The sequence below is a fragment of the Panthera onca genome, chromosome D1 (genome assembly GCF_046562875.1).
Source record: "Panthera onca isolate mPanOnc1 chromosome D1, mPanOnc1 haplotype 2, whole genome shotgun sequence".
NCBI classification, from domain to species: Eukaryota; Metazoa; Chordata; class Mammalia; order Carnivora; family Felidae; genus Panthera; species Panthera onca.
Window position 1 is genome coordinate 51,884,108 of NC_138348.1, and position 27,263 is coordinate 51,911,370.

The window sequence follows — 27,263 nt, forward strand, 5'->3', positions numbered from 1 at the left end:
TTCCCAAAGCCCCCTTCCCCTGCCTCCTTGAAAAAAAGAAAGTGGGACACTTGCAGAGGGGTCTGGAGTCCAAGTCTCTTATCTTTATTTTAATGGCCTGACAACCAGGCAGCAGCAGTCCAGGGTTCCTGGCTGGCCAGCACAGGCCTGGGGTGAGAGCTCCTGTGTGGTCTGCTGCGGCAGGACCAACTTAGACCTTTGCTCCATAGTTATGAAAGGCAGCAGTCCCAGGGCAGCTTAGATGCTGGGCACAGAGCAGCCACCCTCTCTCCTGTATCTTGCCAAACCAGCTCCATGAAAGAAGGTCCTGTTTCCCCAGTGTGCTTGGGGCTCAGGGATAGGGTTTTCCACCAGATGCTCTTCTTACCACAGCTGTCCTCTGGAGTTTTTGCAGCTTTCCTCACATTTGCACTTTCACAAATCTGGGCCATGGGGTACTAGCAGAAAGATGGCCTTGGCTGCAGGCTCTGGACATCAGGGAGGCTTCCATCTGGCACCAGATGGCGACATAGAGCAGGGCTATCCGAGCGAGCTGAGAGCTGGGCGCACAGTGTAGTCAGGCGGCAGGGCATGCCACAGGGCTCTGAGGGGGGGTGGCCCTTATGGTAGAGAAACCAGAAGGTCTGGAAAAGTTGTGTGTCACCCCGCATGCGGTACACCAGATCATGCCAGGCGGCAGGCAGTGCATTGGGCAACCCGTAGGTTTCTCGAGCTCTATAGAGACGCTGCCAGTGTGGTATGGCTCCTGGCTCATTAGCCTGTGTCAAGTTCAGGATGTAGGTCTCATGATCTAGGACCACATGAGAGCTCCCCGGATAATTGCCATCTATTTGGTAGACCCGGTAACCTGCAAGGAGGGAGGGCTGACTGGAAAGGGAAGGAACCAAGGCAACTCCAGGGAGAGGTCATATGTCCCGCCTGCCCCTTGCCAGCCATGGCCCCAACTCTGTTTCTGCTTCCTCTATCTCAACAACTCCCACATCACTCACCAGGATTAAGGCCGATGTAGGTGGTGGCACTGGGTGCCAGGAAGGCTACAGACAGTGGCCGGCTCAGGGTCTCCTCATCATAGAATACCTCAAACTCATCCACGTGGGTGTGGCCAAAGAACTGACCAGCCAAGGTGTTCTCATACCTGGCCAGAAGACACTAATTAGATTCAGAAGGTTTTAGGGACAGGGAAGAAATCTGGGGAGATGGGATGCTTTCTTTCTCCACACATTGAAGTAAGTAGCCTCTCTACCCCAAAGGGGCACCAGGAATGATAAAATACCCAAAGGAGTTTTCAAATGAACTTCAGACTCTTCATCTACCCCTCTTCTCCCCACTTCCCTCCTACCTGGCTACAATTCGATAATAATTCCAGCTCCAGCTTTTCAAGCAGTGCCCTGGGGGGATGTGGCCAATTATATGTACCTGTAGGGAGAGTTAAGGGAGGTTATCAGGGAGAATGCCCCTCTATTTGCTAGATGGAATGCTGCTTGGTTCATCAATTGTTCAATAAGGCCAATTAGAACTTGAAATTTGGGGGGGGGGGGGAAGGGGAAGGAAGGTTATGAGGACAAGGAGGGGTCTAGGCAGCCCTGGCCAGGAGAGTTGGTACTCATCGCTCTTACAACAGCTATTACTGCTGGCCAGAGACGGGGAGTGAATGAGAGCTCCTAAGGGGGACCAGGAGCTGAACTCCCAGGGAATCCTATTGTTGGAACTCCAGAAAACCAGGCTTCTCTGCTCACAGACGCTCTGGCTCCAGATAGGAGTATGGTCATAAAGGGCCTGCTTCTCCCCGCCACCCCCATGGAGCACCTATCCACCATGTTCTCACCACTTTCCCTCACCTTGTCTCCTCGATCCTCAGCTGCCTGAAGCTCTCCTACCAGCCACTGGAGCTGTCCAGCAGGATCTGTGGAGTTGATCAAGAGCCAGAAGTTCTCACGGGAACAAAAATTCATATTGAGAGAGATGAGGCGGAGGCCAGGGCGTGGGGAAAGGGCATAGAACCCCCCAATTCTGAAACAAAGTGAACACAAACGGTCAGCACTCATTCATAATCCTGGTCCTGTGCTCACAGTCCTATACTAAGCATTTGGGTGGAGGGCAGAGGCATACGGGACATCATCCCTACCAAGGGGCTCACATTCCAGCAGAAAACCAAACAGCACCAATTATAGGGCCCATATGACTGGGCAAATGGCTCAGAAAGCTAAGGGCTCTAGGCCTCAGAGATAAAAGAGAACTATAATGGGAAGCAAGGGCCATTCAGAAGGAGTATGATCTGGACCTGGAAAGTTGGGATGTTAAAGTTGCAGGGGGAGGGGAGGTGTTTTAGAGGGCCAACATGAACAGACACAGACTAGCATGGAGAAAGTATGCTGTCAATCCTGAGGGAGAGTGGCTGGACAGACATAAGGGCAGAGGTGGAGTATGGGGTCAGAGCCAGTGAAGACAGCTGAGGACTCATGCTAGAAGAGTCACAGGTATGCCCAGGTCCCCTGCTCCCTTCACTATTATCCACTTTCTTTTCCCTTCCTGGGTTTCCATGGACCTCAACTACCTGAGGGTGTGAAGGGCTTCAGGAGGGAGCCAGGACTCCCATGCCTTGGCCATTGCCTCATAGAGCCAGCTGGAAGAGTGATTGCCCTCTATGAAGGGGGGAGGGAAGCCATTGACAGGTGTGCTCTCATGGTTGCCCACAGCAGGGTACACAGGCACTGGCCCCAAGAACTTCTTCACAAGGGCTGTGACAGTGGTCAGGGCCCGAAGCTGGTCCTGACGTGATTGGTGCCAGATATTGTGGGCGGGGATGTCTCCTGTCCAGTACACCATATCAAAGGGGCCGGCAGGGCCCAGCCCGCTCAACAGGCTCTCCAGGGTCCGCAGGGGCAGGTCACACTTGCTGTACTCGCCCCAGTATCCAGCACCTGGGCGGGAGGCAGGTGGCAGGCCAGAATCCTGGCGGCAACACAGTGGGTTCTCACAGTCAGGATCTGTGCCCTCCAGGTAGTCATGATCCCAGTGCAGGTCAGTGAGAAAGAGGATGCGGCTGACAGGGGCGCCTGGGGCCGGGGGCTTGGGTGGTTGTGGGGCCGGCTTTGGTACAGCTGGCAAAGAGATGTTCCAAGATGAGAAGACGTCCCAGTGCCCACAAGTGGAGCCCAGGAGCAGACCACAGGCCTCAGATGGGCTCAGCACTGAACGTGTCCACACCTCCACCACATCATCTTCAAAGAGCTGGACAGTTGACTGGCACACAGCGGGCGGTGCTATCTTCAGCAGTTTGCAGAGCTTGGTGGCTATGGAGCCCACCCACTCCACACCGGACTCCTTCTGTGGTGGGAAGAACCAGTGACGAGAGGTCAGAGACAGCACAGGGACCAGGCCAACCCCTGGCTACCACCATCTGTGCCTTCATATCCAAACTGGAGCCAAGCCAGACTCAATGCCACTGTGGTGAAGAGACCTCAGAGCACCCCCTGACTCCCACAGATATTGCCCTGTGACTCAGGCAGCACCAGGCCAGTACTTCCTCTTCAGCTCAGTAGGCAGTGGCATTTCAGGCCTTTTGCTTGCCTGGCTGGCTTCCTCAGTCACTGTCTGCAGAGTGCCTTGAAATTCGGGCTGGGCAATATAGCTGTCCAGTTTGGGGACACACACAAAGGCAGGTTCCCTGGGGAGACCTGCAAAACTCACCTACCAACCAGCATTCATCATCCCATCAGGATCAGGGCAGCCCCATCTACTCCCACACCCTTGGATCTTTCTGAATTCAAGTCCCTTTTGAGCAGCTAGTACAGGCATGGTGCTCCGGATTAGCGATGCCAAATGTAAGGCACAGGGGGATTCAGAGTCAGATATACCAGGAAAGGAGTCCCAGCCTTGTCGCCAGCAATGTGCCCTCGGTGAAGTTACTTCACCTCCCCCAGATGCTCTTCATTTGGCAAATGGAGATACTGTAATGAAAACACCTCACAGACTTGACTTGACCTGTATAAAGTGGCTAGCACAGTGCCCGGCATATAATTTGAGCTCTTTCCTTACTTCACAAGGTCACAATGGAGGTAGTGGTGGCGTGTAGACATGGGTGTCCCTAAAGGAGAGCAAATCCGGTAAAGGCTTGTATCCTTCAGCCTCTTCATCAGGGATGCTCTTCATGACCCCAGCCCCAGCCCATCCACTCCCCGCCCCCGCCCCCGCCAGCGCACCCTTGGCTGCTCCACTGCAGGCCCTTTAAGCGCTCACCTTCAGCCCAAAGTCGATAGCGGTGAACAAGCTTTTGCAAACTGGGCAGCTGAGGTTCCACCACCCAAAGGCGTCACGGAGCTGGGGCACTAAGCGACCGACGTGTTGGCTTTGGACGGGAAGAGGGTGGGCCCCGGCCGGGGCCCAGAGAACCAACGCCAGAATCAGAGGCAGGCCCATCCACAGAAGCCTCAGTCTGGGGGATCCTCGGGTCCGGTCCGATTCCTGCTCCGGGCCGGACCTGCGGTGGCCCTGGCCGGGAGATACTCCATGGCGGGGCATTGCCCGGCTTCCTAGACAGGGCTGGTTCACCCCTCCGGGTCCCCCGGGTCTCGGCCCTGGCTAGCTCTCAAAGCGCGGGGCAAGACCAGGGACTGCCGAAGAGCCCCCGAGGCAGTCGGCTGACTGCTCCGCGTCCAGCCGCAAGGCAGCTCCGCCCCTTCCTCTTCCTGGGTTCCCCAGCAGGAGATCTCCCCAGCAGCCGGGATCCGGGTCGGCGAGGGAGGCTGAGGGGGCGGCGCGTACCAGGACCCCGCCCATGCCCCGCCCCGGCTCTGACCGGACTGCGCGCGCAGCTGAGCGGAGGGAAGCTGTGTGCGCCCTAACCGCGGGAGGTCGCTGTCGTAGCCCTTGTACATGCTGTGGAGGCAATCAAATGTGGCTGGTGAAAGGCTCGCGGAGGCTCCTAGGCGCCTGCTCTCTTCAAACCTGGACTAAATTCCTGGAATAGCTAATTGCCAGGCCCACCTGGCACACTACTGGCCCACCACAGGGAAGGAAATCTGGAGAACAGCACGCCCTAGTAGGGCAGGGATTCTCACACTGAGTGTGTTGCCTCTGCCCTGAGAGCGCCTCCCCTCCATCTCCCCTGTTCTGCCACAGGCACCAGGACCCTTGAGTCACCCTGAGAATCTTTGAGTCACATTTGATGCAGAGTTCCTGATGGAAGGGGCTCTGAACTCGTGGGGACACCCATACATTTACCTTACAGATGAGGAAACTGTGGCTCAGAGATGGTGAAGTGACTAAAAAGGAGTACAGATCATACAGCGAGGAGGACCAGGAACATGAACTAGAACTTGGGTGTCCCTTGCATCTATGATGGTGAAAGTAACATTTACTGAGCTCTATGCATGTTCCGGCACGGATCCAGACACTTTAGAGTTACTGTCTTCAATTGGAACAACCCTAAGAAGTAAGTATAATAGTATTATTACTTCCATTTTGCAGATGGGGAAAATGAAGCATGGGGAAGTTAAGTGGCAGGACAGCAGTTAAAACCTGAGCTGTTTACCTCCTAGAGTGCTTCTCCAAGATCCACAGAGCTACCAAAGTCCTGTCAGTTCTTTCCTTTGAGAATTTCAAGTGACTCTTTTCCTGAGTTCATCAGGGCACCATCTCAGAGTAATTGTAGTATAATAAGTATATTTGGTCTTTGTCTCGAATTCTTGTTCAGGGCATTGAGCTCCTAAAACCCTTTGAATTTCCTGGGTGATTGAGTGCTTTTGTTATTTATACTACCCCTTTTCAATCACACCTAAATTTATGCTAATGAGCCTGAAGATGGGGCTGGTGACTTAAAGACAAAGTGATTAGAGGGTGAGAAGTTTCAGCTCCACCCTCAACCTACAGGGAAGGGAGGAGTGGAGATTGAGCTCTTTATCTCTTTGATAGTTTCCTGTTGGTGAATTTAAGGAGTTGCTAGTAGGGTGGCACACCTGGAGAGCACATGACAGCTTCATGACATCCCCCCCCCCCCCCTTCTGTGCCTTATCCTGTGGATTTCTTCCATTTGGCTATTTCTGACTATACCCTTTATAATAAACTGGTAAATGTAAGTAAGGTGTTTTCTGAGTTCTGTAAGCTGTTCCAGCAAAATATCAAACCTGAGGAGAGTGTCCTGGAACCCCAGAAGCTGGACAATTCTGTGGGACTGAGTTCTTTAATTTGTGGGATCTGATGCTGCCTCTAGGTAGTGTCGGAATTTAATTGAATTGTTGTATAGCCAGTTGGTTTTGGAGAATTTGAGAGTTGTTAGGTATCACCAGAAGTGGTGTCAGAAGTAGGATATGCTGGGGTGCCTCGATGGCTCAGTCAGTTAAGCATCAGACTTTGGCTCAGGTCATGATCTCACGGTTCATGGGTTTGAGCCCTGTGCTGACAGCTCCAAGCCTGGAGGCTACTTCAGATTCTGTGTCTCCCTTTCTCTCTTTGCCCCTTCCCTGCTTGTGCTCTCTCTCTCTCTCTCTCTCTCTCAAAAATACATAAATAAACACTTAAAAAAGGATTTGCTAAAATAATAATAATAATAAATAAATAAAATAAAATAAAATAAATAAAGAAGTAGGATTTACTGGCCTGGCCCTAGCTTATGAAAACATGTGTTTTGGGAAAAGAGAGAATGAAAGGGTGGAGGAGAAGAGGAGGAACCTTTGATTCCTGGGTGGCAATGTTCACATAGTCACCCATAGTATCAAACAGTAATTGTGCTATAATCAATTACTAAAGGTAAAATTTACCAATGGAATTTAGAGATGGATCTAACTCCTGGGAAATTGATTCACTGGATGCTTAAGGAAATGGAAACTAATAAAAAAGCAAACTATATAATCTCTCTTTCTCTCTTTATTTATTTTTGAGAGAGAGAGAGAGAGAGCACTCACAAGCGGAGTAGGGGCAGAGAGAGAGGGGAACAGAGGAACCAAAGTGGGCTTGGCACTGACAGCAGAGGGCCCAATGTAAGGCTTGAACTCACCAACTGCGAGATCATGACCTGAGCCGAAGTTTGATGCTTAACTGACTGAGCCACGCAGGTGCCCCCAAACTATATAATCTCTTGGTTGTTGTTATCTGTAATCGCTAAAATGAAAGAAAGGTAGAGGGCTGGGTGAGACCTTGATGCTGGACCAAGCTCAGATTTTGGTTAGTCTGGGTTTTTTGGCTTATGTCGGGACTATTGAGAGTACCTCTAAAACTCTGTCATAAGAAGATGGGCCACAAGGGAGAGGACAAAACCAAGAAACTACTGAAACCAGGAGGTATCATGTGAGGGAGTTGTTTTATTTTGTAGATTAGTATCATCAACTTCCTGAAGAACCTTTACTGAAATGGATTGTGAGTGTGACTAATTTAGGGGCAGTATCTTTGTTTTTACATGCTTCAGCATGGAAGAGCATGTTTGGGTTGTTACTGGACCCATAGCTCACTATGGAAAAATCGCAGATGGCCATACAGAGACACAGAGGGTTATTCCTGAGGAAATGACCAGCCTGCTAGATTGGATAAAACCACTCCCATCCCCCACCCCCCACCCCCCACAAGTAACTTTCCTGCTGCAAAATCAGTCCAAGAAGCCTTATCAAATTTGGTGTCTAAGCTTCCCTTCATGGGTGTTACTGATGTTAATAAAAACATTAGATTAACAAGAGAATGGGGAGACAAAAAGGGGAGAGTCAAAGTTCATCTTGATGGACAGCAGGATGGACATATCTAGATGGTTATTAAGAAGAAGATTTCAAGTAGCCCCATTTGTCCTTAACTATTGTTGCTCTCAGTCTCTGTCCTTGCTATGTAAGAGGACATTGATGACCCTCAGGGCCCAAATTCTACCTGTTTTCCAAGATCTTATCCCATGAAGTCCTTTCCTTTGCTCACATACTATTTCCTTAACAGTATCTTTCTTGCTCACTCCCTTCTTGCTCATTTGCCCAATTCTCTTTCTTACAGTGTTCTCTTTCTTACAGTTCATATAGTTGGTTTTGGTGGAACCATTATCGATGCATATCACACACCCTTATCCTTCTGAGTAGGTTATCAAAAGCCCCTCTTCCCCTGACATGGATGACATTATTCTTCAGGAATTGAATTAGATTCTGAGACAAAGATGAACATGCAAGAGATTTCTTCAGGGACGCCTGGGTGGCTCAGTCAGTTAAGTGTCTGATTTTGCTCAGGTCATGATCTCATGGATTGTGAGTTCAAGCCCCACATTGGGCTCTGTGCTGACAGCTCAGAGCCTGGAGCCTGCTTTGGATTCTGTGTCTCCCTCTTTCTATGCCCCTCCTCAACTCATGTGTGCGTATGCGTGTGCTCTCCTTGCTCTCTTTTTCTCTCTCGAAAATAAATAAACATTAAACAAAGTTTAAAAAAAAAAAGATTTTTTCAGAAGTGCTTTTGGCATCTATAGCTGTGGAAGGATGGGAAAGATAGTGGGATTGAGCAGAGGGACATGTTGAGCTTTGATGCTACCTCAGTAGAGACCTCAGCAGACCCAGTGGGAGTTCTGAAGCTGGGATGACCCTTCAAAGTTGTCCTGAAATGGCATGAGGGGGCTTGCTTCATTTGGGGAAGTTCCTGTGGGTGCTGATAGCTGAGGGCTTTCTGTTGAGAGCAGGCCTAACAGATGGGAGAATAAGTCCTTCGTTCCTGGAGGGAGACCAGGCGGCAATGACAGTGTTTACCACAGTCCGTCCACCTCGTGTGCCACTTGGATCCATTTCTTCATATAAGTTCTGGGAGCAGTTCCCCCAGCATTGTGGTGAGCCTCTCTCTTCATGGTGGAAACTTAGAAAAGGAAAGCTGGTAGGAAGAATTATGGTTACTGTAACTGATAGCAGGATAGCAAGGGATACCCATCATTTTTCTTTTCTACCGCACATTCTAGATTTCCTTCCTCCTTAGCTAGCACCTCTGCTGATTTCAGTGGCTTTACCTGACGGTGTGATCCAGACTTTTACTCCTGAGGTGTGTGAGCATCTGGTATCCATGCCGTCCTCAAGCCATTGCTTCTGCATTTTTTTATTTTACCATCAAAATAGAGGAGGAGAGTGTCAAGAGGCTCCCGAGTGGACAAGCTGATGCCAAACTATTTCTCCTCTATCTCTTTTGTGTAGCAGCTGCCCTGCCTCCTCTATTCTTGTAATTAGTATCTACTCTGTGGCCAAGATGGTGATGCTTCTTCTTGCCCTTCACACAAGGAGCCAAAAGTTGCTGGGCAGCAGCTATACTCTCTCCCCTGTTGGACACATTTTCCCTTTGGGAATCAGGACCTCTAAACCTGTGGGGCCTAGCATTGTAGGGACAGGAAGCACAAATTCTCCAGGCAGATCATAGGAGTAATGGTAAGAAGCCAATTCCTGTTTCCTCCCTTGTTTTTGGACTCATGCGTTCTACCTGTTGGGCACACTGCATAATATGAAGGTTGCTATTTTAAAGTGGACACTGCATGCTGGAAGACAGCACGCTGTCTTCTCTAGGTATCACTTTCAAGTTTATGCTTTAGCTGTGCCTTCACCAGCCCATTCCATCACTGTATCAGGCTGGCAGTTTCTGGGTTGTGTGGTATGTAATGTGACCAGTGGGTTGCCTAGTCATGGGCTCACTTTATACCTCCTTTGCCAAAGACTGGGTCCTTGGTCTGATGTGATGGGATTCCATGCCGGTTGTTCAAACACTGTAAGCTCTTAGATGATGGTGATGGTTGACTCCCAGTGGGCAGGAAAGGTAAAACCATGCCTGAAATATGTTATTTATTCCTGACAAAACAAACTGCTTCACCCTTTAGAGTGGAAGGAATCCAGTGTAGTCAACTTGCCACCAAGGGGCTAGTTGGTCTCTTCAAGGTATGGTGCCATCTTGGAGACTTGGCTTCTGTTTTTGCTGCTAGCAAGTTTGCTGCTAGCAGGTTAGACACTTGACATTTGGCAAAAACCTTTATCAGGTTTGGTAAGTGGGAGCCCACCCTATTGGGCGTATGGGAATGGGTTTCTAATGATTAATGCTGACGCCTAGCCTCTATTTTGGGAGGAGACTCCTATCATTTCTATTGCTGTCAGTGAGTCCACCAACTCAGCAGTAGTGTTTTCTGCCATCAGCCTTGGCCTATATAGTAGAGCCATTATGGAATGTCTTGGTGATGCTGGTAGCCCTCCTACCAAACATTCCTTATTACTTTGGCAAATTATGTATCCTGTGGAATATAGTTATTTCATGAGTTTTCCAACCTTATAAAGTCTATCCTTCTTGACACCCACTTTCTGAGCCTTTTTATCTTTCCTGTCAGTTACGGCATTTCTGCCTCACTTGGTGCAGGCTGTCACTTTCTCCGTGCTTTTAGCTGCAGATTAATTATTTTACACTTTTCATTACTCTTTTCTAGAGCATCCATGAGCTTAGCTATAATCACTCAACTTCCTTATTCTTTTTTTTTTAATTTTTAAAATGTTTATTTATTTTTGAGAGAGACATAGACAGAGTCGACCAGGGGAGGGGCAGAGAGACGGAGACACAGAATGGGAAGCAGGCTCCAGGCTCCAAGCTGTCATCCCAGAGCCCGATGTGGGGCTCAAACTCATGGACTGTGAGATCGTGACCTGAGCCAAAGTCAGACGCTTAACTGACTAAGCCATCCAGGTGCCCCTCAATTCCCTTATTCTTATAGTTACAGATTCCCTCATGTTTCTCAAAAATCTGATTCACTGAACCAGCCAGTGCATTTCTTTTGCATCCCAATTCACCAGGGACTCTCCAACTCCACCTAACTGATGCTGGGTCCCTGTCAGCTGGGTGGCGAGTGATCCTGCTCTAAAATCCCATGTTAGCATCTGCTTTCTTAGAGCATCCTGGCACCAGCTGCTGCAGGTTGGGTTATCCATAGCAGACCCTAAGATGGAAATGAACTTGCTGGAGGTTTCTTAGGGAGTACTCTCAGGATAACCTCTGTGAAGGAAAGGAAGCAAGTAGGATTGGGCACGGGGAGAGGATGAATGTTGAGGCAGTCTCTGCAGAGGCCTCAGCCAACCCTACAGTGGGTTCTGAAGCTGAGAAGACTTTTCAGATTGTTCCAAGCTGAATCAGGGGGACCGAGCCTTTGCTCCCTTCTAAATTAATTGGTCATAGGATGCTTCAGAAAGGGGGTATGACCTTGGGCAAGGTGGCTTTCCTAGGTGAGGGCTTCTGTATGGGCTCATCATTGAGGGCCATATTCCAGCAGCACCCCCAACAGCTGGGGGGGCCAAGTCCTTCATTCCTGAAGGGGAACCTGGGTGACCCATAGCAGTGTCCACTACACTCCTATTCCTAGGGTCCATCTTAAGAAAGGACATAAATACAACTTGGATATCCTATGGCCTAAGAATCATTATGAGCAGAGTTCTGTGGGGCTAAGAGTGAGAGTGGTAAGGGCCACTTTATTCTTTATTTTCTCTGGATTTTAGAAACTCTGAAACCTATTTTGGAGGCTCCTAGGCTACTGGACAATGGGTAAAACTCAGGGAAGGGGAGAGGAGCCTGGTGTTAAAGATCTAAGGCTCACACAGCCCCTGCTTCCATAGCAAATTGGGTGCCAGGCTTGGAGAGTGATTGGCATGGGAATAATATGCCTGGTTGGGACAGAGAACTTCCTAGTTAATTTGGACTAATTGGATCAGGTACCACTAGGGTACCTATGCTCTTTTGTGTCAGGAAACCTGTTCAAATTCTGTGCAGGTAACCAGCCAACTCTCCAGCTGCCTTTAGAACTGCAGATTAAATCCATAATCGCCCCTCCTCCCTGGCAGCAGCCTAGAACTGATGGGAAGAGGTCCCCCTCTTGTGGATATTTTAGGGAGTACTAGAGAACTAGGAATCTATGGATTCCAGGGCATGGACCCTGAAGAAATGGAATCTTCTGACAGGCAATTGCAACAGTGTGTCCCAAACCCTCCATGGTAGGGACTGTGGCTGTGGGGATGGGCATTAGATTCAGTCTCCTGGGTTAGAATCCTGGCTCTGCTGCTCACTCATTGTGTGACCTGGAAAAAACACATCACTTTCTGAGCTTTGATTTCTTCCTAGATGACATGGGGATAATAATGGTGCGTGGTGGTTGTGAGATTCAGTGAGATCCCAAGGACTTAGAACAGTATGTAGTGTCGAGGAGGTGTTTAGTGTCTGATGCATCCTGTTAAGCTACATCTTCCATCTGTACTATCATTGCTTTAATGAGGTCCAGCTCAGGGCTCCCGGCTACCCATGCCCCATTCATAGTATCCATTGCAGGGGAGAGGAACTTACTGTGGTGAGGTGAAGGCCAAAGGAAAGAATGTGGGAAGAGGCATCTAGGTGGCTCAGTAGGTTAAGCATCCGACTTCAGCTCAGGTCATGATCTTGTGGTTTGGGAGTTCGAGCCCCGTGTCAGGCTCTGTGCTGTCAACTTGGAGCCTGGAGTCTGCTTCAGATTCTGTGTGTCTCTCTCTACCCCTTCCCTGCTTGTTCTCTGTCTCTGTCTCTCTCTCTCTGTCTCTCTCTCAAAAATAAGTAAACATTAAAAAAATGTTTTAAAGGAAAGAATGTGGGAAACTTTGAAAAATCCTTTCCCTCACTGCCCTCACTTCCACCTAATTACCCATGGAAGATGTAGGGAGCATTTACCTAACAGATGGTGACTTGGCTCCTTTTATTGCCAGGCAGTCATACATTTATTAGCTCAACACACACACACACACACACCCCACACACTCATACTCTGTTTGTCTAAACAAAAACCTCACAGAATTCAGCCTCCCTAGAAAAGCCCTTTAGTCATCTACTGTTATTCATGCAACCTCTCTCTCCCCACCCGAATTCCTTATGAAAGGATTCTTTCAGTAACAACAATTCCCTTCAGAGGGGGGAGAGAGAAATTTTGCATCTAAGAGAAATAGAATTTAGAAATTTCCCTATATTGTTATACTAGTAACTGAGCAATTCTAACCAGTCCAATAGGAGTTTCCATGGGGGACATGTGGAGAGTTGTGGGAGCAGAGAGGAGGCATGTCACCTGGATCTGAGGGCCTTCGTGCAGGTTCCCTAGGAAGTGAGTTACGTCTATGCTAGGACCAAAGAATGGAATGAGACTAATGTCCCTGCAGAGGGAACTGCAAGTGCAGTCCTGTGGCAAGGAAGGGCTTGCAGGTTTGGGAACTGAGGCAGAAGACAGTATGACCACAGGAGCCCTGGGAGGGAGTTGGAAGGTGTATGAGGCTGAGGCTGGAGACTGGCACTGGCCAGAGTAGGAGAATTACATTAGAGTTTAGTTTTAATCCCCAAAGGAATGAATGCATTTATTATTAATTAATTAATTATCCAGCCATCCAGCCAGCCAGCCATTCAGGTGACACATATGCAGAAGTTTATTCTGCGCCAAGTGTTGTGCCAGGGACCCTGAAACACAGAGATGACTGTGCCCCAGCACCTCCCACAGACAGCTCATGGTGGTGGGAAGACACAGACATGAAGCACAGACCTACGAGAAAGGGCTCCTGGAGACAGCTTTCTTGGTACTGTAGAAGCCAAAGGAAGAAGTGGTTGATTCCCGCTAACTGCAGAGAAAAGGTTCATGGAGTTGAGGACATTTTTTCCAGGAGGCCAGTCTTGAAATATGAGTTAGTATTTGCCTGGAGAACGAGATTGGGAAGAGGTTTCTCCTTCCTTTTCAATGCTTGAGATGTACTAACCATCTTTCAGAGCCTAAACAACAGGCTCCCAGATTTCTCAGGGCCTTTGCACCTATACTGTTCCTTCTACCTAAAAAGATCTTCCCTCTCCTTTCACTTAATTAACCGCAACTCATTCTTTTAAAAAAATGTTTATTTATTTTGAGAGAGAGATAGAGAGCAAGCAGGGGAGAGGCAGAGAGAGAGGGAGACAGAGAATCTCATGCAGGCTCCACACTGCCAGCACAGACCCGGATGTGAGGCTTGAACTCATGAATCATGAGATCATGAATTGAGCTGAAATCAAGAGTCAGACGCTTAATGGCTGAGCCACCCAGGCACCCCTGCTACTCATTCCTTAGTTCAACTGTGACTTCCTTGAGGATGCTTTCCCTGATCTATTTTTTTCTTTTTCTTCCTCTTTCCCCTTTCCCTCTTTTCTCCTCCTTCTCCTTCCCCCTCCTCCTTGTCCTCTTTCTATCCTACCCCCCCTTCTCTTCCTCCTCCTCCTCCTCCTTCTTCATCCCCCACCATAGTTCTCATTGCAGTTATAACATTGCATTTGTTTATGTGCTTATTTAATTACTGCCTGCCTTCTCCAGTACACTGTAAGCTTCATGAGAGTCGGGACCATGTCTAGTCTTGCTCCCATCGTATCCCTAGTATTCACCACAATGTCTGCCAGTGCCTCCATAAGATTGTTTGCTTGAATAAATTGGAAGTGAGAGGATAAGCAAAGGGCCAAAAGCATGAAACACTATGCAAAAGAGGAAATTTCCAAAAGTTTAAATGAAGGCTAGTTGTGCAAGGAGATGCAGGGAGATAGGCACGGCCCATGTGTTGAAGAGTTTGGTTGCAAATTTGGACAACTGAGTATTAAAGGATTTTATTGGAGTTTGTCCCGAAGGCTATGGAACTTCAGTGAGGAGAGCCAGAGAGATCAGCTGGTAAAGAGGGTGATAGGTGAGGTTAGAGATGATGAATTCTGAAGTGGGATTTAAGAGGGGTGTTTGGCAGGGAAATAGATAGAAGAGATACCTGGAAAGCAGCATCCACAGAACCACCTGGATGCTGTGGGAACAGGGCTCTTGATGCCTTCCAAGTGGCCACCTCAGATCTGTACGTAAACAAATGAACACAGGGAGCACTTGAATTAAAGACACCAAGGTTTTTGTTATAGCTGATAGGCAGATGGAGCACACATGTAAGAGTTGGGCTGGCACAAGAAAAGGGATGCAGCTTCCTCTGAGGTTAAAGGTAGGTGTAGGAGGACAGAAAACAGAAGGATTGCAAAGTCCAGGTGATCTTTTAGGAATTGAGGTCACGTAAGCCATAATAACCTGCTTCCTCCCCCATCTGCCTAGTTCCTTGTCCATCAAGTTTTACCTTAGTCACTCTAGCACACACAGGGCACCCTCCCTATGCTTCACCCGAATCACACTCATCTAGCACCCAGCACTACACAATTACTCAGTGGTTTCCCCAGGAGATCACAAGTGATGGGGGGTAGGGGGGCAAGACCTTCAGTGTCTCCCATTTTATCCCCGCTCCCTGGCATAATGCCTCGGGTATAGTAAAGGCTTACTGTTTATTTGTTCAAAGAGAAAGGAGAGGTTTTCTAGTATCTAATCTAATAATTTTATATACATACTCCCCTTTCCCTCAGTAAAACCTCATTCCCCCCAAAGAAATTTTTTCAACTGTGTTTCTTGGAAGTTTAGCTTCCTTGAGGGGAAGTTTGAAATAAAACTGTAACCTTTGCTTGAAATCAACTTGTGTAAGTTGCTTTAACAAAGCCCTTGCTTTGCTTTATGTGAGTAATAACACCCACACTTTTTTGTTACATCAGTGTGAGGACCACACCCTATGTGTTTCATTTTGAAAACCAGTTCTCTTAAAACCAGAAATGCAATATATTCACATGTTAAAAAATTTGTTTTCAGGTACTTAAAGGGTTTACTTTAACTAGAGAATGCTTCTTCCTACCCCAACTCACTGAGCCTTTCTTTGGAGAGAAACATGGTTCCTTTTTTGTGTGTTTTTTAGAATGTTTCTAGAATGTTTCTACTATAGAGAGAGTGTGTGTGTGTGTGTGTGTGTGTGTGTGTGTGTGTGTAATAGAATGTTGAATGGGACTTCTGATGCCTCAATTAAAAAAATTTTTTTTTTAATCTTTATTTTTGAGAGAGAGAGAGAGACAGACAGACAGAGTGCGAGTGGGGGAGGAACAGAGAGAGGGAGATGCAGAATCCCAAGCAGGCTTCAGGCTCCGAGCTGTCAGCACAGAGCCCGATGTGGGGGTCGAACTCACAAACTGTGAGATCATGACCTGAGCTGAAGTTGGATGCTTAACCGACTGAGCCATCCAGGCGCACCAGTGATGCCTCAATATTTTGACCAAAGCTCTAAGGTTAGACAATATACATACCCAAAGGATTACTTGAAAGTTGGCTGAGCAGATCCTTTCACCCTCATCCTAACATCCACCTTTGGTCTACATAAAAGAAGTCTAAAAATTCTATGGCAGTTAAGCACAGGGGCAAGTGCTGTGATTCTTCTAAGTATGTGTATGTTTGTGTACATGTGTGGATGGCAGGAGGAGGCTGCTAAGGAAACCACTAAGTGATTGGTAATCTAGTATCTTTCTTGGGGAGAAAGGCTTGGGGAGTTGCAGAGACTTATACCCAACGCAATCCCAATACAGCTACCACAGCCAAGTATGGTGAGAGAGTTCTTGGAAGAGCTTCATATGTGACATAGACTCTCCTGCCTCCTCTCCCACCTGTATGTTTCAGGCGGGGAGGCTGGCTGGAGTAGCCCTCAGCGTGAGGGCGAGGAGAGAAGGCAGTGATGGGGTAGTGTGCGTGCTAACAGTATGTGTCTAAGTCACATGAATACCAAAGAAAAGAGCTGAATGGGAAGGAACCTTGTGCAAGGGGGCACTTGGTACTGCAAGAGGAGACAACAGAGTATGCTTCACTAGAGAGGAACTGAGGACGTGGGGACTCAGGACATTCACTGGAGGGTGCATACCCCTTCCTGCTCACTTCTTCCCCATCCCCCAGGTCAGAGAACTGGACACTGTCCATATCCCTAACAGGGCCTCTGAAATCCACACATGTCCCCAAGAGAGAGCCATATTCAGACACCTCTATACAGAGGGTTATGCAGAGCTCAGTTACAGCAGGCCAGTGCCACAGTATAAGCTCACACCCACACACCCCATGTGGACTCTGGAGGAGCCAGTTGCAGAAGGTGAAGGAGGTGGATGGAAAATGAAAGCACTGTCCACACCTCTTTTATTATTACCAGTTCCCAAACCACAAGACTGGCCTGAGATGGAAGTGCAAGGCTGGTGGGGGAAATTTTGAGTTGGAATCATTTCAATACACAGAAGTAAGCTTAGTGTTAATTATCAACTTGAAACTATTTTCTATCTGAAAGTGACTGTAAATTTATGGGATTAGTTTGAGACATCATGGGAGGGGGCTTGTGAAAAGGGCATTCAGTGGGGCGTGTGTGAAGGCTGTGTTCAGAAGGAAAGCTGAGGCATGTTTGTGCTCCACTGAATTCAGTTCATTCAATAAATCCATTGCGTCTGTGTTTATAGGCTTGTAATGCAAAATACACAAAGGAGACAACAGTACATTGTTTCTTCTGCTTAGCAAAGTATCTTTTCATATCAACTGGCAGAGAGCTAACTTCTGGATAGTTCCAGGGAAACAGTGAATCACATGGGCTTTTCACTGGATTCTGAACAGAGGGCAAATGCCCAGGGGCAGACGAGGATTGAGGTACACTATCTGCTTTAACCTGGTACTGTACTGGAGAGGGATGCTTGGGCCTGAGGCCACAGTGAGACTTTCTATGAATCTTCTGTCCTGGCCAGCCTTCAGCTAGATTTAGACTTTGGGATAGGTCCAAAAGATGGGCTTGGCCCATGGCCCATCTACTGGGAGAGGAGAGCAACACATCTTTAGGACCGTCTCTAAAATAATAATACCCTGGGGCTCCTGGGTGGCTTAGTCAGTTAAGGTCTGACTCTTGATTTCAGCTCAGGTCATGATCCCAGGGTTGTGGGATCGAGCCCCATGCTGGGCTCCGTGTTGAGCATGGAGCCTGCTTAAGATTCATAACAAAATAAAAAATAAATTAAAAAAATAAAAATAAATAAATAAAAATAAGCATCTGCCACACACACACAGAAAGATTCTCTTGCTCTCCCTTTGCTCCCCTCCCCCTCTTCCTCACTCAGGCTCTCTCTCTCTCCCAAAAATAAAAATAAAGATAAAAGAAAATGAAGTGAAATACCCAAACTTTTTATTTGCAAATCCCTATGAATAAATGATTTTTCAGCACTCATCCTCAAATGTTGCTTCGTTTACAAATTATATACAAATTTATAGTCATATTGTTTTTCTTTAATGACTTATTAGAATATAAATTTGAGAATGAAATAAAAGTAAAAATAAATACCCGTTCTAATAACCTAGTGTATTATTCTTTCACCTCCATGGATTGGCCTACATGCTGTACCGCCTGGGATGCACATACTCAGCTGCTCCAGAAGGAGAATCTAGGCCTGACTTGAGAACAGAAGTGGAGGAAGAGATGCTCCATGTGGGCCTGCAGGTCCCAAGAGAGAGCAAGAGCCAGGAGCCTGGGCTGTGGTTTGGCAAACACGGCTTCATCTCACCAACTGAGTTACAAGTTCGATGAGAGGAAAAAGAGACCAGAAGTACTCTTCCAATAGAGTTTTCTCTTGGAGAATGGAACAGAATCCTTCCCCTCCTTGAAAACTTCAGGATGATAAGAGTGATAGACAACTCCTCCTACTTTAAAATTTAAAATCAGTGTAGTATTCCACTATCATGAGATATCTTGGAATATTTTTCTTTGTGTGTGTGTGTTTTTCCTTTCTGCATGTTCCAGCTCTAGACTGGGGTGGGAAGATTGCCATTCATGGGCCAAGTCTGGCCTGTTGCCATTTTTTTGTGGGGGGACAGTCTGTAAGCTAAGAATGGTTTTTACATTTTTAAATGGTTAAAGAAAACCAACAGAAAAATGGTATATTAGGACATACAAAAATTATAGGAAATTCAAGTGTCAATATCCATAAATAAAGCTTTATTGGAACACAGCCACCTTCACTCATTTATGTGTGAAGAATGGTAGAGCGGAGTCGTTGCAACAGAAGCCCAATGAACCTCAGACCCAAGGTGTTTACCGTCTGGCCTTTTACAGGAAACGTTTGTTGAGCCTTCCTCTAGAGAATTAGAAATAGCCATAGTATTTCAAGGAAAAATAGGATTGTTGTAATAGTAGGAATGCAAGTAGAAGCAAAGGGCTAATGTTAAGAGTGGTGCGTTTGTATCTGGGGTGTATGTTTATTTTTAAATAAGTTTTTGAGAATAAAAAAGAGAAGGGGAGAGGTGCCTGGGTGGTTCAGTCAGTTAAGGGTCCCCAACTCTTGATTTCGGCTTAGGTCATGATCCCAGGGTTGTGAGATCAAACCCTGCATCAGGGGCTCTGCACTGAGCATGGAGCCTACTTAGGATTCTCTCTCTCTCTCTCTCTCTCTCTCTCTCTCTCTCTCTCTCTCCCTCTCCCTTTCTTCTTCTTCTTCTTCTTCTTCTTCTTCTTCTTCTTCTTCTTCTCTCTCTTTCTCCCTCCCTCTGCCACTCCTCTGCTCATGTGAACTCTCTCTCAAACAAAACAAAACAAAACAAAAACGGAAAGGGGAATCAAGGCATAGACTTCATGTCATTACAGTGATAGGGAACAGAACAAGGCAGGTAATTTAATTCCCCTTCTCCTTGCCCTGGAGAAACTAGAAAAATCTTTGGGACTTCAGATTGCAAGGAGTTGGTGGTAAGAGGTGGGCTGGGGGTCTGGAGGAGAAGATCAGACTGGGAGGAACTGTTATGCCAGGGTCAACATCAGATGGATGAACAGCCTGCCCCACCACCGTCAGGAGGCCGTTTATCCAGCTAAAATTCATAGATTCAACTACCATGGAATTTGGGAGAAAGGCTATTGGAGGACATTAATAGTCTCAGCCATACTCCCCCCCCTCTGGCATCTTCAACCTCTCCTGCTCAATTTGAAAATTCAACTGACACTCCCTCTTTAAAAATGAAGTAAGCAGGGGCGCCTGCGTGGCTCAGTTGGTTGAGCATCCGACTCTTGGTTTCCACTCAGGTCATGATCTCCTCATGATCTGAGGCCCCACATAGGGCTCTGTGGGTTTGGAGCCTGCTTGGGAGTCTCTGTCTCCCTCTCTCTGCCCCTCCCTTGCTTGTACATGCTCTCAATCTCTCTCTGAAAATAAAGAAATGAAAAAAAAAAAACTTAAAAAAATATAAATAAATAAAAATAAGCAAACAAAAGTAGGACAAAACAAATGCAATCCCCTCTCTGGACCTAACCTGATCTCCAACTATCCCCGTTTCTCTGCTCTCCTAAACAGGAAGCATCTCAAAAGAGCTCTCCACACATGCTGTCTCCACTTCCTCACCTATTTGTCCTTCAAAACACTCCCATCTTGTCTTGACCCCACCAATCTACCAGAACAGCTAAGGCACCTATGACCTAGGTGGACAGATCTAATGGACACTCTTCGGTCTTTCTCTTCTGGATCTGGACATATTTGATTGTCTTCAAGCACTCCCTGCTCTCTGCTTCTCTGACATCTCAGTTTTGGCTTTTCTCCATTTCCCCGCAGCCTGTTCCTTCTCAGTCTTTCACAACATTGACTTCCTGTGTCTGCCTTGAAGAAAACCCTGTGAACAGGAGGTACTGCAAACACAAGGTAAGTGTACTGTTCACACATTATCTGATTTCACTGATGGATGAAAGAACCTTGTTGTTGTTGTTTTAAATGTTTATTTATTTGTTTTGAGAGGGAAGTGGGAGGAGCAGAGAGAGAGAGAGAGAGAGAGAGAGAATCCCAAGCAGGCTCAGGGCTGTCAGTACAGAGCCCAAGTCAGGGCTTGATCTCAGGAACTGTGAGATCATGACCTGAGTTGAAATCAAGAGTTGGATGCTTAACCCACTGAGCCACCCAGGCACCCTGAAAGAACCTTGGTTTTATAAGCTACCTGCTAACCCAGCCTAGCATCAGTGGAGAGTTCAAGATGTAAAGAAAAGAATCTGGGCTGATATGTGAAATCATGGTTCTTCTCTTAGCTTCAAATAGCATCAAAAACTCTAGATCCTGTTTATGACACTCAGTTCCCAGTATTGCCCTTTGTTAGGGCTTTATGCTCTTTCTCCTTAGAATGCTTAATCTCACATAGGCAACTTGTAATATACTTGTATTTTGCCCTTGTTGGGATGGGAGAGGGAGCTTCCTCTTCACCAAGGCAGCTAATCTCAGCCTCTATTACCTAAGAGTATATGAAGTCATTGTCTGACATAAGGACAGATCCCATAATTGGGCCTCCTGCTTGCCTGGCTCAGAACCTTATTCCCCTTATCTTTCTTGTCTTGCTTAAATCTAAGCCAAGAGTCAAGGCAGGTGTCTTATTTTCTGCAACAGTTTTCTTTTTTTTTAGTGGTTTTTCTTCTAAAAATATCTCTTATCTATACCTCCCTTATGACCCTGTATGCAGTGTTACTAGTAGCCAATGATGGACTTTCTTTTGCTTTTTATCTACTGAAGAGCTCCAGCCAAAATCAGGCTTCCTGTTTTAACTTTCTTGAGCTGATGTAGACATTTCAACCACTCAAAGATGCTTAGAAATCACTGGGGCTGAGGTGTGTAGGTCTCACCTCACTGCAGAGTTGGCTGCTTTCCAAGTCCTATGATGCTGTGCAGCATGGGTAGGGCAGGTGACCTTCTAGAACTTGCCAGGTCTGTTGTATCCTTTATGTTGAAATCTTATTTGTCCCTCTCGCCATTTCTTTGGATTGGAAATGTTCAAATTCTTACTTTCATTTATTGTAGTCAGAATTTAATCCACATAGTCTGGAGGTAGTGGGGAATAAAATCAGATTCTGGGCTCTAGTGTCTTAGCAGCTAAGAATGGAAGGAGGAAGCCTGGAAGCTGAGAATTTAATCAAATTATCACAACATGACCCTGAGACAGGTACTGTTATCATCCCTAGTTTATAGGAAACGGAGGCTTGGAGAGATTAATTGACTGACTGGTAGAGTCAAGTCTTGGGACTTGCTTTCAGGTTGTCCAAACCCTGGCCATGCTCTCAAAATTCCAATGTCCACATCCCATTGTGAAAGTCTTGCCAGATAGAAACAGGCCTATAAAATGTCAAGCTTTCCTCCAATTTAGGAAATAGTTGTAGATATCAGGATGCCATGTAAACCTCTCAGAGAGTGTGCCTCAGGGACTGGACATCATTGAAAAGGGGGGAAATTCATGTGAAACTCCAGTGTCTACCAAGAACGTAATGAATAACTTTAACATAACAAAAAAGGTCTTTTCTCTACCCTTGGTTCAGTAAGAAGATATCTAGAGTTGTAATAAATGACTAAGGAGGTGGTCTGATTCTTTAGCTTAAAAATAGAGTTTTGGTTTTCTATCCTTGGACAGACAGATCCCTATCACTGTAGTATGAAGATATAAATGAAGAGTGTGGATGGGAATTTGCTGATTTGAGGAAAGTTAGAAAGTTGTGGATAGCACAAAAGCCAGTTGATTAGGGAAACATAGTTAATATTGTGGGACAATTTTGGCTTTGTAGGACTATTACTCTAGTTCCATACTTGTGTATTAGTCATGATAAGTAACATTAGCTGCTTTAAGAAACAATCCTAAAATGTAAGTGTCTTAACACAACATGGGTTTACTTTTGGCTCTTGTCACTGTCCACTGTGGTGAAAGAGAAGCAAGGAGGACACAGGTAGGTGGAGGTTCTATCACCTTCAACTCATGACTTCTGGAATTGCCTGGATGTTGAAATCCAGGCATCAGGTGGGGATGGGAGTGAGGGTGGGAAGAGAGAGAGAAAGAGAGAGGATCGTGCAGATGATCTAGGCTTGGAAGTAGTTTTCATGAAGCACCAGACTTGGAATAGTGCCTGCTGCTACTGCCCAAATTCCCTTGGCAGGAAGTAGGGCAAGGAGGAGGCCTGGGGAGGTCTGTGGGCCAAAGTGGAGAGAACAGGGATATTGCAGAGCATTGCAGCCTCTGTTGCAAGAGCTAATTGAACTTGACATTCCCTCCTTGCATTCTCTCACCTTCTCAGTGTCTCCACCTACAGGAGCTCAAAAACTATGTGGAATTGTTGAATGACTTAGTGCTCAAGCTTGGATAAAAATTCAGGCTTTCTAATTTTTAACTCAGTGTTCTTTTACCCCCTGTATTTACCTGATTCAGACTGTGTAAGAAGATGACTGTTTGGCGGGGGAGAGGTCAGTGTGGGCTAAGGTGAATGAGAAAGGCTCCAGGGGAAAGCAGAACTTGAAGTGGATCCTACAGTTTGTGTAGGATTTGGATGGGCCAATCAGAGGCACAGCACATTCCAACCCAGTTTGCAGACATAGAATTGGGCTCAGCCAATGAGTTTATTTATTTATTTATTTATTTATTTATTTATTTCAATTTCTAATCTTTTATTGATTACAATAATTTTAAATAAAAATTTTTTAAAGATAACACATTTGCATGGTTCAAAATTCAAAAGGCACCAAAGGACATAGAAATGAAAACAAATCTGTCTCCCATCCCTATCCCCCGCCCCCATTAGCTCCCCTTCCCAGAGGCAAACATTGGTGTCTTTCTAGAGACCTGCGCATTTAAAATTAATATTTGGATTGCCTGTCTCCTAATAATTTCACCATAGCAAAGCATTATATTTGCTAGTAGGATCAGATAAAAAATTGTATTTCAGAGTTGTTTTAGTTTGTACTTTAAAGAAATTTTTTAAAAATCTTTATTTATTTTTGAGAGAGAGTAAGACAGAGTGGGAGTGGGGGAGGAACAGAGAGAGAGGGAGACACAGAATCTGAAGCAGGCTCCAAGCTTTGAGCTGTCAGCATAGAGCCCAATGCAGGGCTCGAACTCGAGAACTGAGACATCATGACCCAAGCCAAAGTCGGCTGCTTAACCGACTGAGCCACCCAGGTGCCCCTAGTTTGTACTTTTTTAAAGTAAAGTTGATCATTTCATATTTAGAGCTGTCCGTATATTGTTTTATCTGAACCCTTTCCTTTGCCCATTTTTCTGTTGGATTATTATTCTGCTGGTATTAATATGATTAATTTCTAGGAGTTTTTTTTCCATATTAGAGAAATTAGGACTTTGTCACTAATATGAGTTTCAGTTTTTTCCAGTTTGTCTTTTCTTTTATGGTAGTTTTTTCAATGCAGAATCTCAATTTTGTGTTGTTAAAATTTTGATCTTTTCTTTTATGGGTTATGAGTTTTGGGGGATACCTAGAACGATCTTCCATCCTCCAAGATCCCTTTTACAAAAATCCTGTTTCTTCCTCTGAAGGGAGGAAATAGGGACCATGGCCATATGGATCCAGACACAGACCCACCGACAGCACTGCTGGTCTCAGCTAGTCCCAGGCACCAGAGGACACAGAAAACTTTGATCCCTCGAGTCATGGGGTTGGAGCAGGGGCCTTGCTTATAGGAATCCAAAGGCCTTACTGGTTCACTTCTGACCAAGGGGGGAAAAATAAGAAAAGGGGACTCTAGCTGTCTACAAAGTGATAAAGAAGATCTGCTGCCTATTCTGGGAACTTTTTGGGGGGGTCAGTTTGACCCAGAATCAGCATTCCTTTGTCTCCTGAGAGCCAGATGATCACAGCCTCACATACATTTTATGTGTTGATGAATTCCAGATTTATATCTCCAGTCCCAGCCCCTGAGTGCAGATATCTCTAACTTAACTATTTCTAAAATGGAATTTGAGATCTTTCATCCTGAATTTGGCACTGCTCCAGTCTTCCAAACCAGGGATTAGGTGCCTCAACCTACATAATGATTTGTACCAGGGACTTGGAGTCATCTTTGGCATTCATCTCTCTTTAGCTCTAAATTTTATCCATCACCAAGTCGTATCTATTTCCCCTCCAAAATCTGTCCTGAATCCTGCTACTGCTAACCTCTGCAGCCACTGTCTTAGCCAAAGCTGTGTCATGTCTTGGGTAGATTGCTTCAAGTTATCTTAACTGATTTCCTGCATCCATCCTTGCCTCCAACCTCATAGTCTACTTCTCATAGCTGACTCTTCAGGTCTGTCTTCTCCCTCCCTCCCTGCCTGCTTTTCATGTTGTGCCCTGCCAGATGGATATGGAGTTCTCTGAACAGCCTGGCCCACTGTGTACTATATACATCAGTTCCTTCTTCAAATACCTTCGTATCCTTTGACCCCCTGGCAGACTCCTACTCACCCTTCACATCTGAGCCCTTTTCTGCGCTGCTGTCCCCTGCATGCAAACCCTCAAGCCCTCATTTAGGTGATTCCAAACACATGTAGAGGCTCATTTAATGTTTGTTTGAATGAATAGATGAATTTGAGTGGAATGAAGACCAAGGAGGGAAGGGCCTGACTCATGCTGGGGTATGGAAGAAAGGGACAAGGGAAGAGTTAGCAGTAGGGCCTGGAGGAGGTATCAGGCCTGGTGAGATGCTGGGTCTGAGGCCTTTGCATGGCAGGACCGTGGTGATGTGATGGAGACCTTGTCTGTGATGGGTCTGGGGAAGTGTGGGGCTGACACATAAATGTGTGGTCTGGTGTTGGGGGGCCAGCAGAAGTGAGCCCCAGGTGGTAATGGGTAGGCCGCCCTGCTATGGAATCTGGTCTTCTCAGGCCAGAGTTCCTGGGATGGGATTAATTGCCTTAGCAGAGCCCAATTTCCTCATGAGACCAGGGCACAGCTATGGCCATATCTGAAGCAGGGACCAGGAGTAAAGGCCAAAAAAAAGATGGAAATCCCTGGTGACCAGAAGCCTCTGTTTTGGACACCAGGGGGAGGGAGCCAGGAGCTCCCCAAAATGCCACTCCTTATGCCCACTGGGCTCTGAGTAAACGTGTGTAGTTGCCGAGGTACAGAGGGTTCTGAATGAGGGGCTCCACGTGACTGAGGGGCCGCAGGTGACTGAGGGGCCCTGGTCTCTGGGAGCCATAAGCTACAGGTCCTGGTCACTGAATGGCCTGTGTGTAAGGCCAGGTCACTGAGGGGGCCTGAGTGAGAGACCCTGGTTACTGTGTAGCCTGAGTGAGGGGTTCTGGTCATTGAAGCCCAAGTAAAGGTTTCTGGTTATTATGGGGCCTGAGTAAAAGGCCCTGGCTGCTGGGAGCTGGAATTAGGGGCTGAGTGAGGGGGCTTGATCCCTGGGACCTAGGGGCCATGGCCACTAAGGGACATGAACAGGGTCCTCTGATCACTGCAATCTTAGTGAACTTGAACCTTAGTGCCAAGAAATTTGGCAGCTGGGTTCTTAAGGGGAAGGCCACTCCATTAATCCTGAGCTGAGGTACTTGGGGAAAGCTTCCCAGTGCCCCCAATCTGCCCAGCACGCTCTGCATGTTTTAGGCCTGACCAGCATGGCTCACAACAGACAGCAGGTGGCACTGTGGCCCCATGCAGCCTGGACTCACAGAGGGGCAGCTGGCAAGCAGTCCTTGGGGTAAAGTTCAGCTGAGACAGGCTCAGGGGCAGACTCAACCAGCTTTGGGAGCTGCAAGGCCTGGAGGTGGGGTCGGGGGGCATTAGGTGGACTCTAACCAAACTCCCTGGGGTGATGGTCCATGGCAGATCCCCTGGAGGCAGAGGATTCCGTGCTGTGGGTTAGGAGTCCTGTGTCTGTTCCATATCCCAGGAGCCAGGGCAGGCTTGAGCAGTAGTTCTGGAGCACAGAACAAACTTTACTCAAAATCTGGCCTAACACACCCAAATGCACTTTCACCTCTGGATCGGTTCAGCTATCCCAGTCCACAGATCCAAGACAAACCAGGATCCACACTAAACATTAGAGCTGTTGTTTTGCATAACATTCAGTGCCTTGTGAAACTCAGATAGAATTAGAGTCTGTTCCTTGCCATAGCCAGAACTTGTCACAGCCCAGAACTTGTCAGTACCTCACATCCCAGGGCCTGGTCACATTCCAGGACCATGTCACATGACAGGGCTTTGTTGTACCTCAGATACAGCCACAGAGCAGGGCTCTGTTATTTTTTGAATAAAGGCACATCGTAGGACCTTGTCAACAGCCTAGATAGAGCCTGTCCTGTCAGTACTTCCCAGGATCCTGTCACAGCCCATGCTTGACCTTGAGCTGTGACAGTATTGGGTATGTGACTGAGCCCTGAAATGTGCCTGAATTTGAGAGATACAGGGCCCAGGGCTGTGACTGTATCCACAATGTACAGTAACTGGTCCACAGACTTGCACCTGTGGTTTGGCCGTCATCAGCAATATTCAGGATCAGCCTCCGTAATGATCATGGTGACAAGTGCTGTGGGGGCATACAGATAAAGCAGTTCTTCTCCAACTATCTGTGGGGACCATTTTTGTTTTTTAAATTTCCATTTTGGATCCATTACAGACTGACACTTTTGTAAAATGCAGTTAAATTGCTCAGAAAATGAAATTTAA

The 27,263-nt window shown here is 46.8% G+C and overlaps 1 protein-coding gene and 1 long non-coding RNA gene across 5 annotated transcripts in view; one reads left to right on the top strand and one right to left on the bottom strand.

Annotated features, from left to right (window-relative positions):
- Window positions 1-63: 63 nt before the first annotated feature.
- On the bottom strand, window positions 64-4,733 carry SMPD1 (sphingomyelin phosphodiesterase 1). Of its 2 annotated transcripts, none has more exons than XM_060605850.1 (6): window positions 4,240-4,733; window positions 2,555-3,327; window positions 1,839-2,010; window positions 1,340-1,416; window positions 990-1,135; window positions 64-847 (listed from the first exon to the last, which is right to left on the bottom strand). In XM_060605850.1, the coding sequence occupies exons 1-6, from the start codon at window positions 4,519-4,521 to the stop codon at window positions 438-440; spliced, it is 1,860 nt and encodes a 619-aa protein (XP_060461833.1). In that variant the 5' UTR covers window positions 4,522-4,733; the 3' UTR covers window positions 64-437. The 2 variants fall into 2 exon arrangements, with proteins under 2 accessions (XP_060461833.1, XP_060461834.1); XM_060605851.3 differs by having other exon boundaries at window positions 713-867.
- Window positions 4,734-4,844: 111 nt separating this feature from the next.
- LOC132661377 (uncharacterized) overlaps window positions 4,845-27,263 on the top strand; it is a 118,294-nt gene continuing 95,875 nt past the window's right edge. For all 3 annotated transcript variants that reach the window (XR_009602193.2, XR_009602192.3, XR_009602191.2), the window contains exons 1-2: window positions 4,845-5,434; window positions 20,416-20,502. This is a non-coding gene — a long non-coding RNA (uncharacterized LOC132661377). The remainder of the gene's footprint in view (window positions 5,435-20,415; window positions 20,503-27,263) is intronic.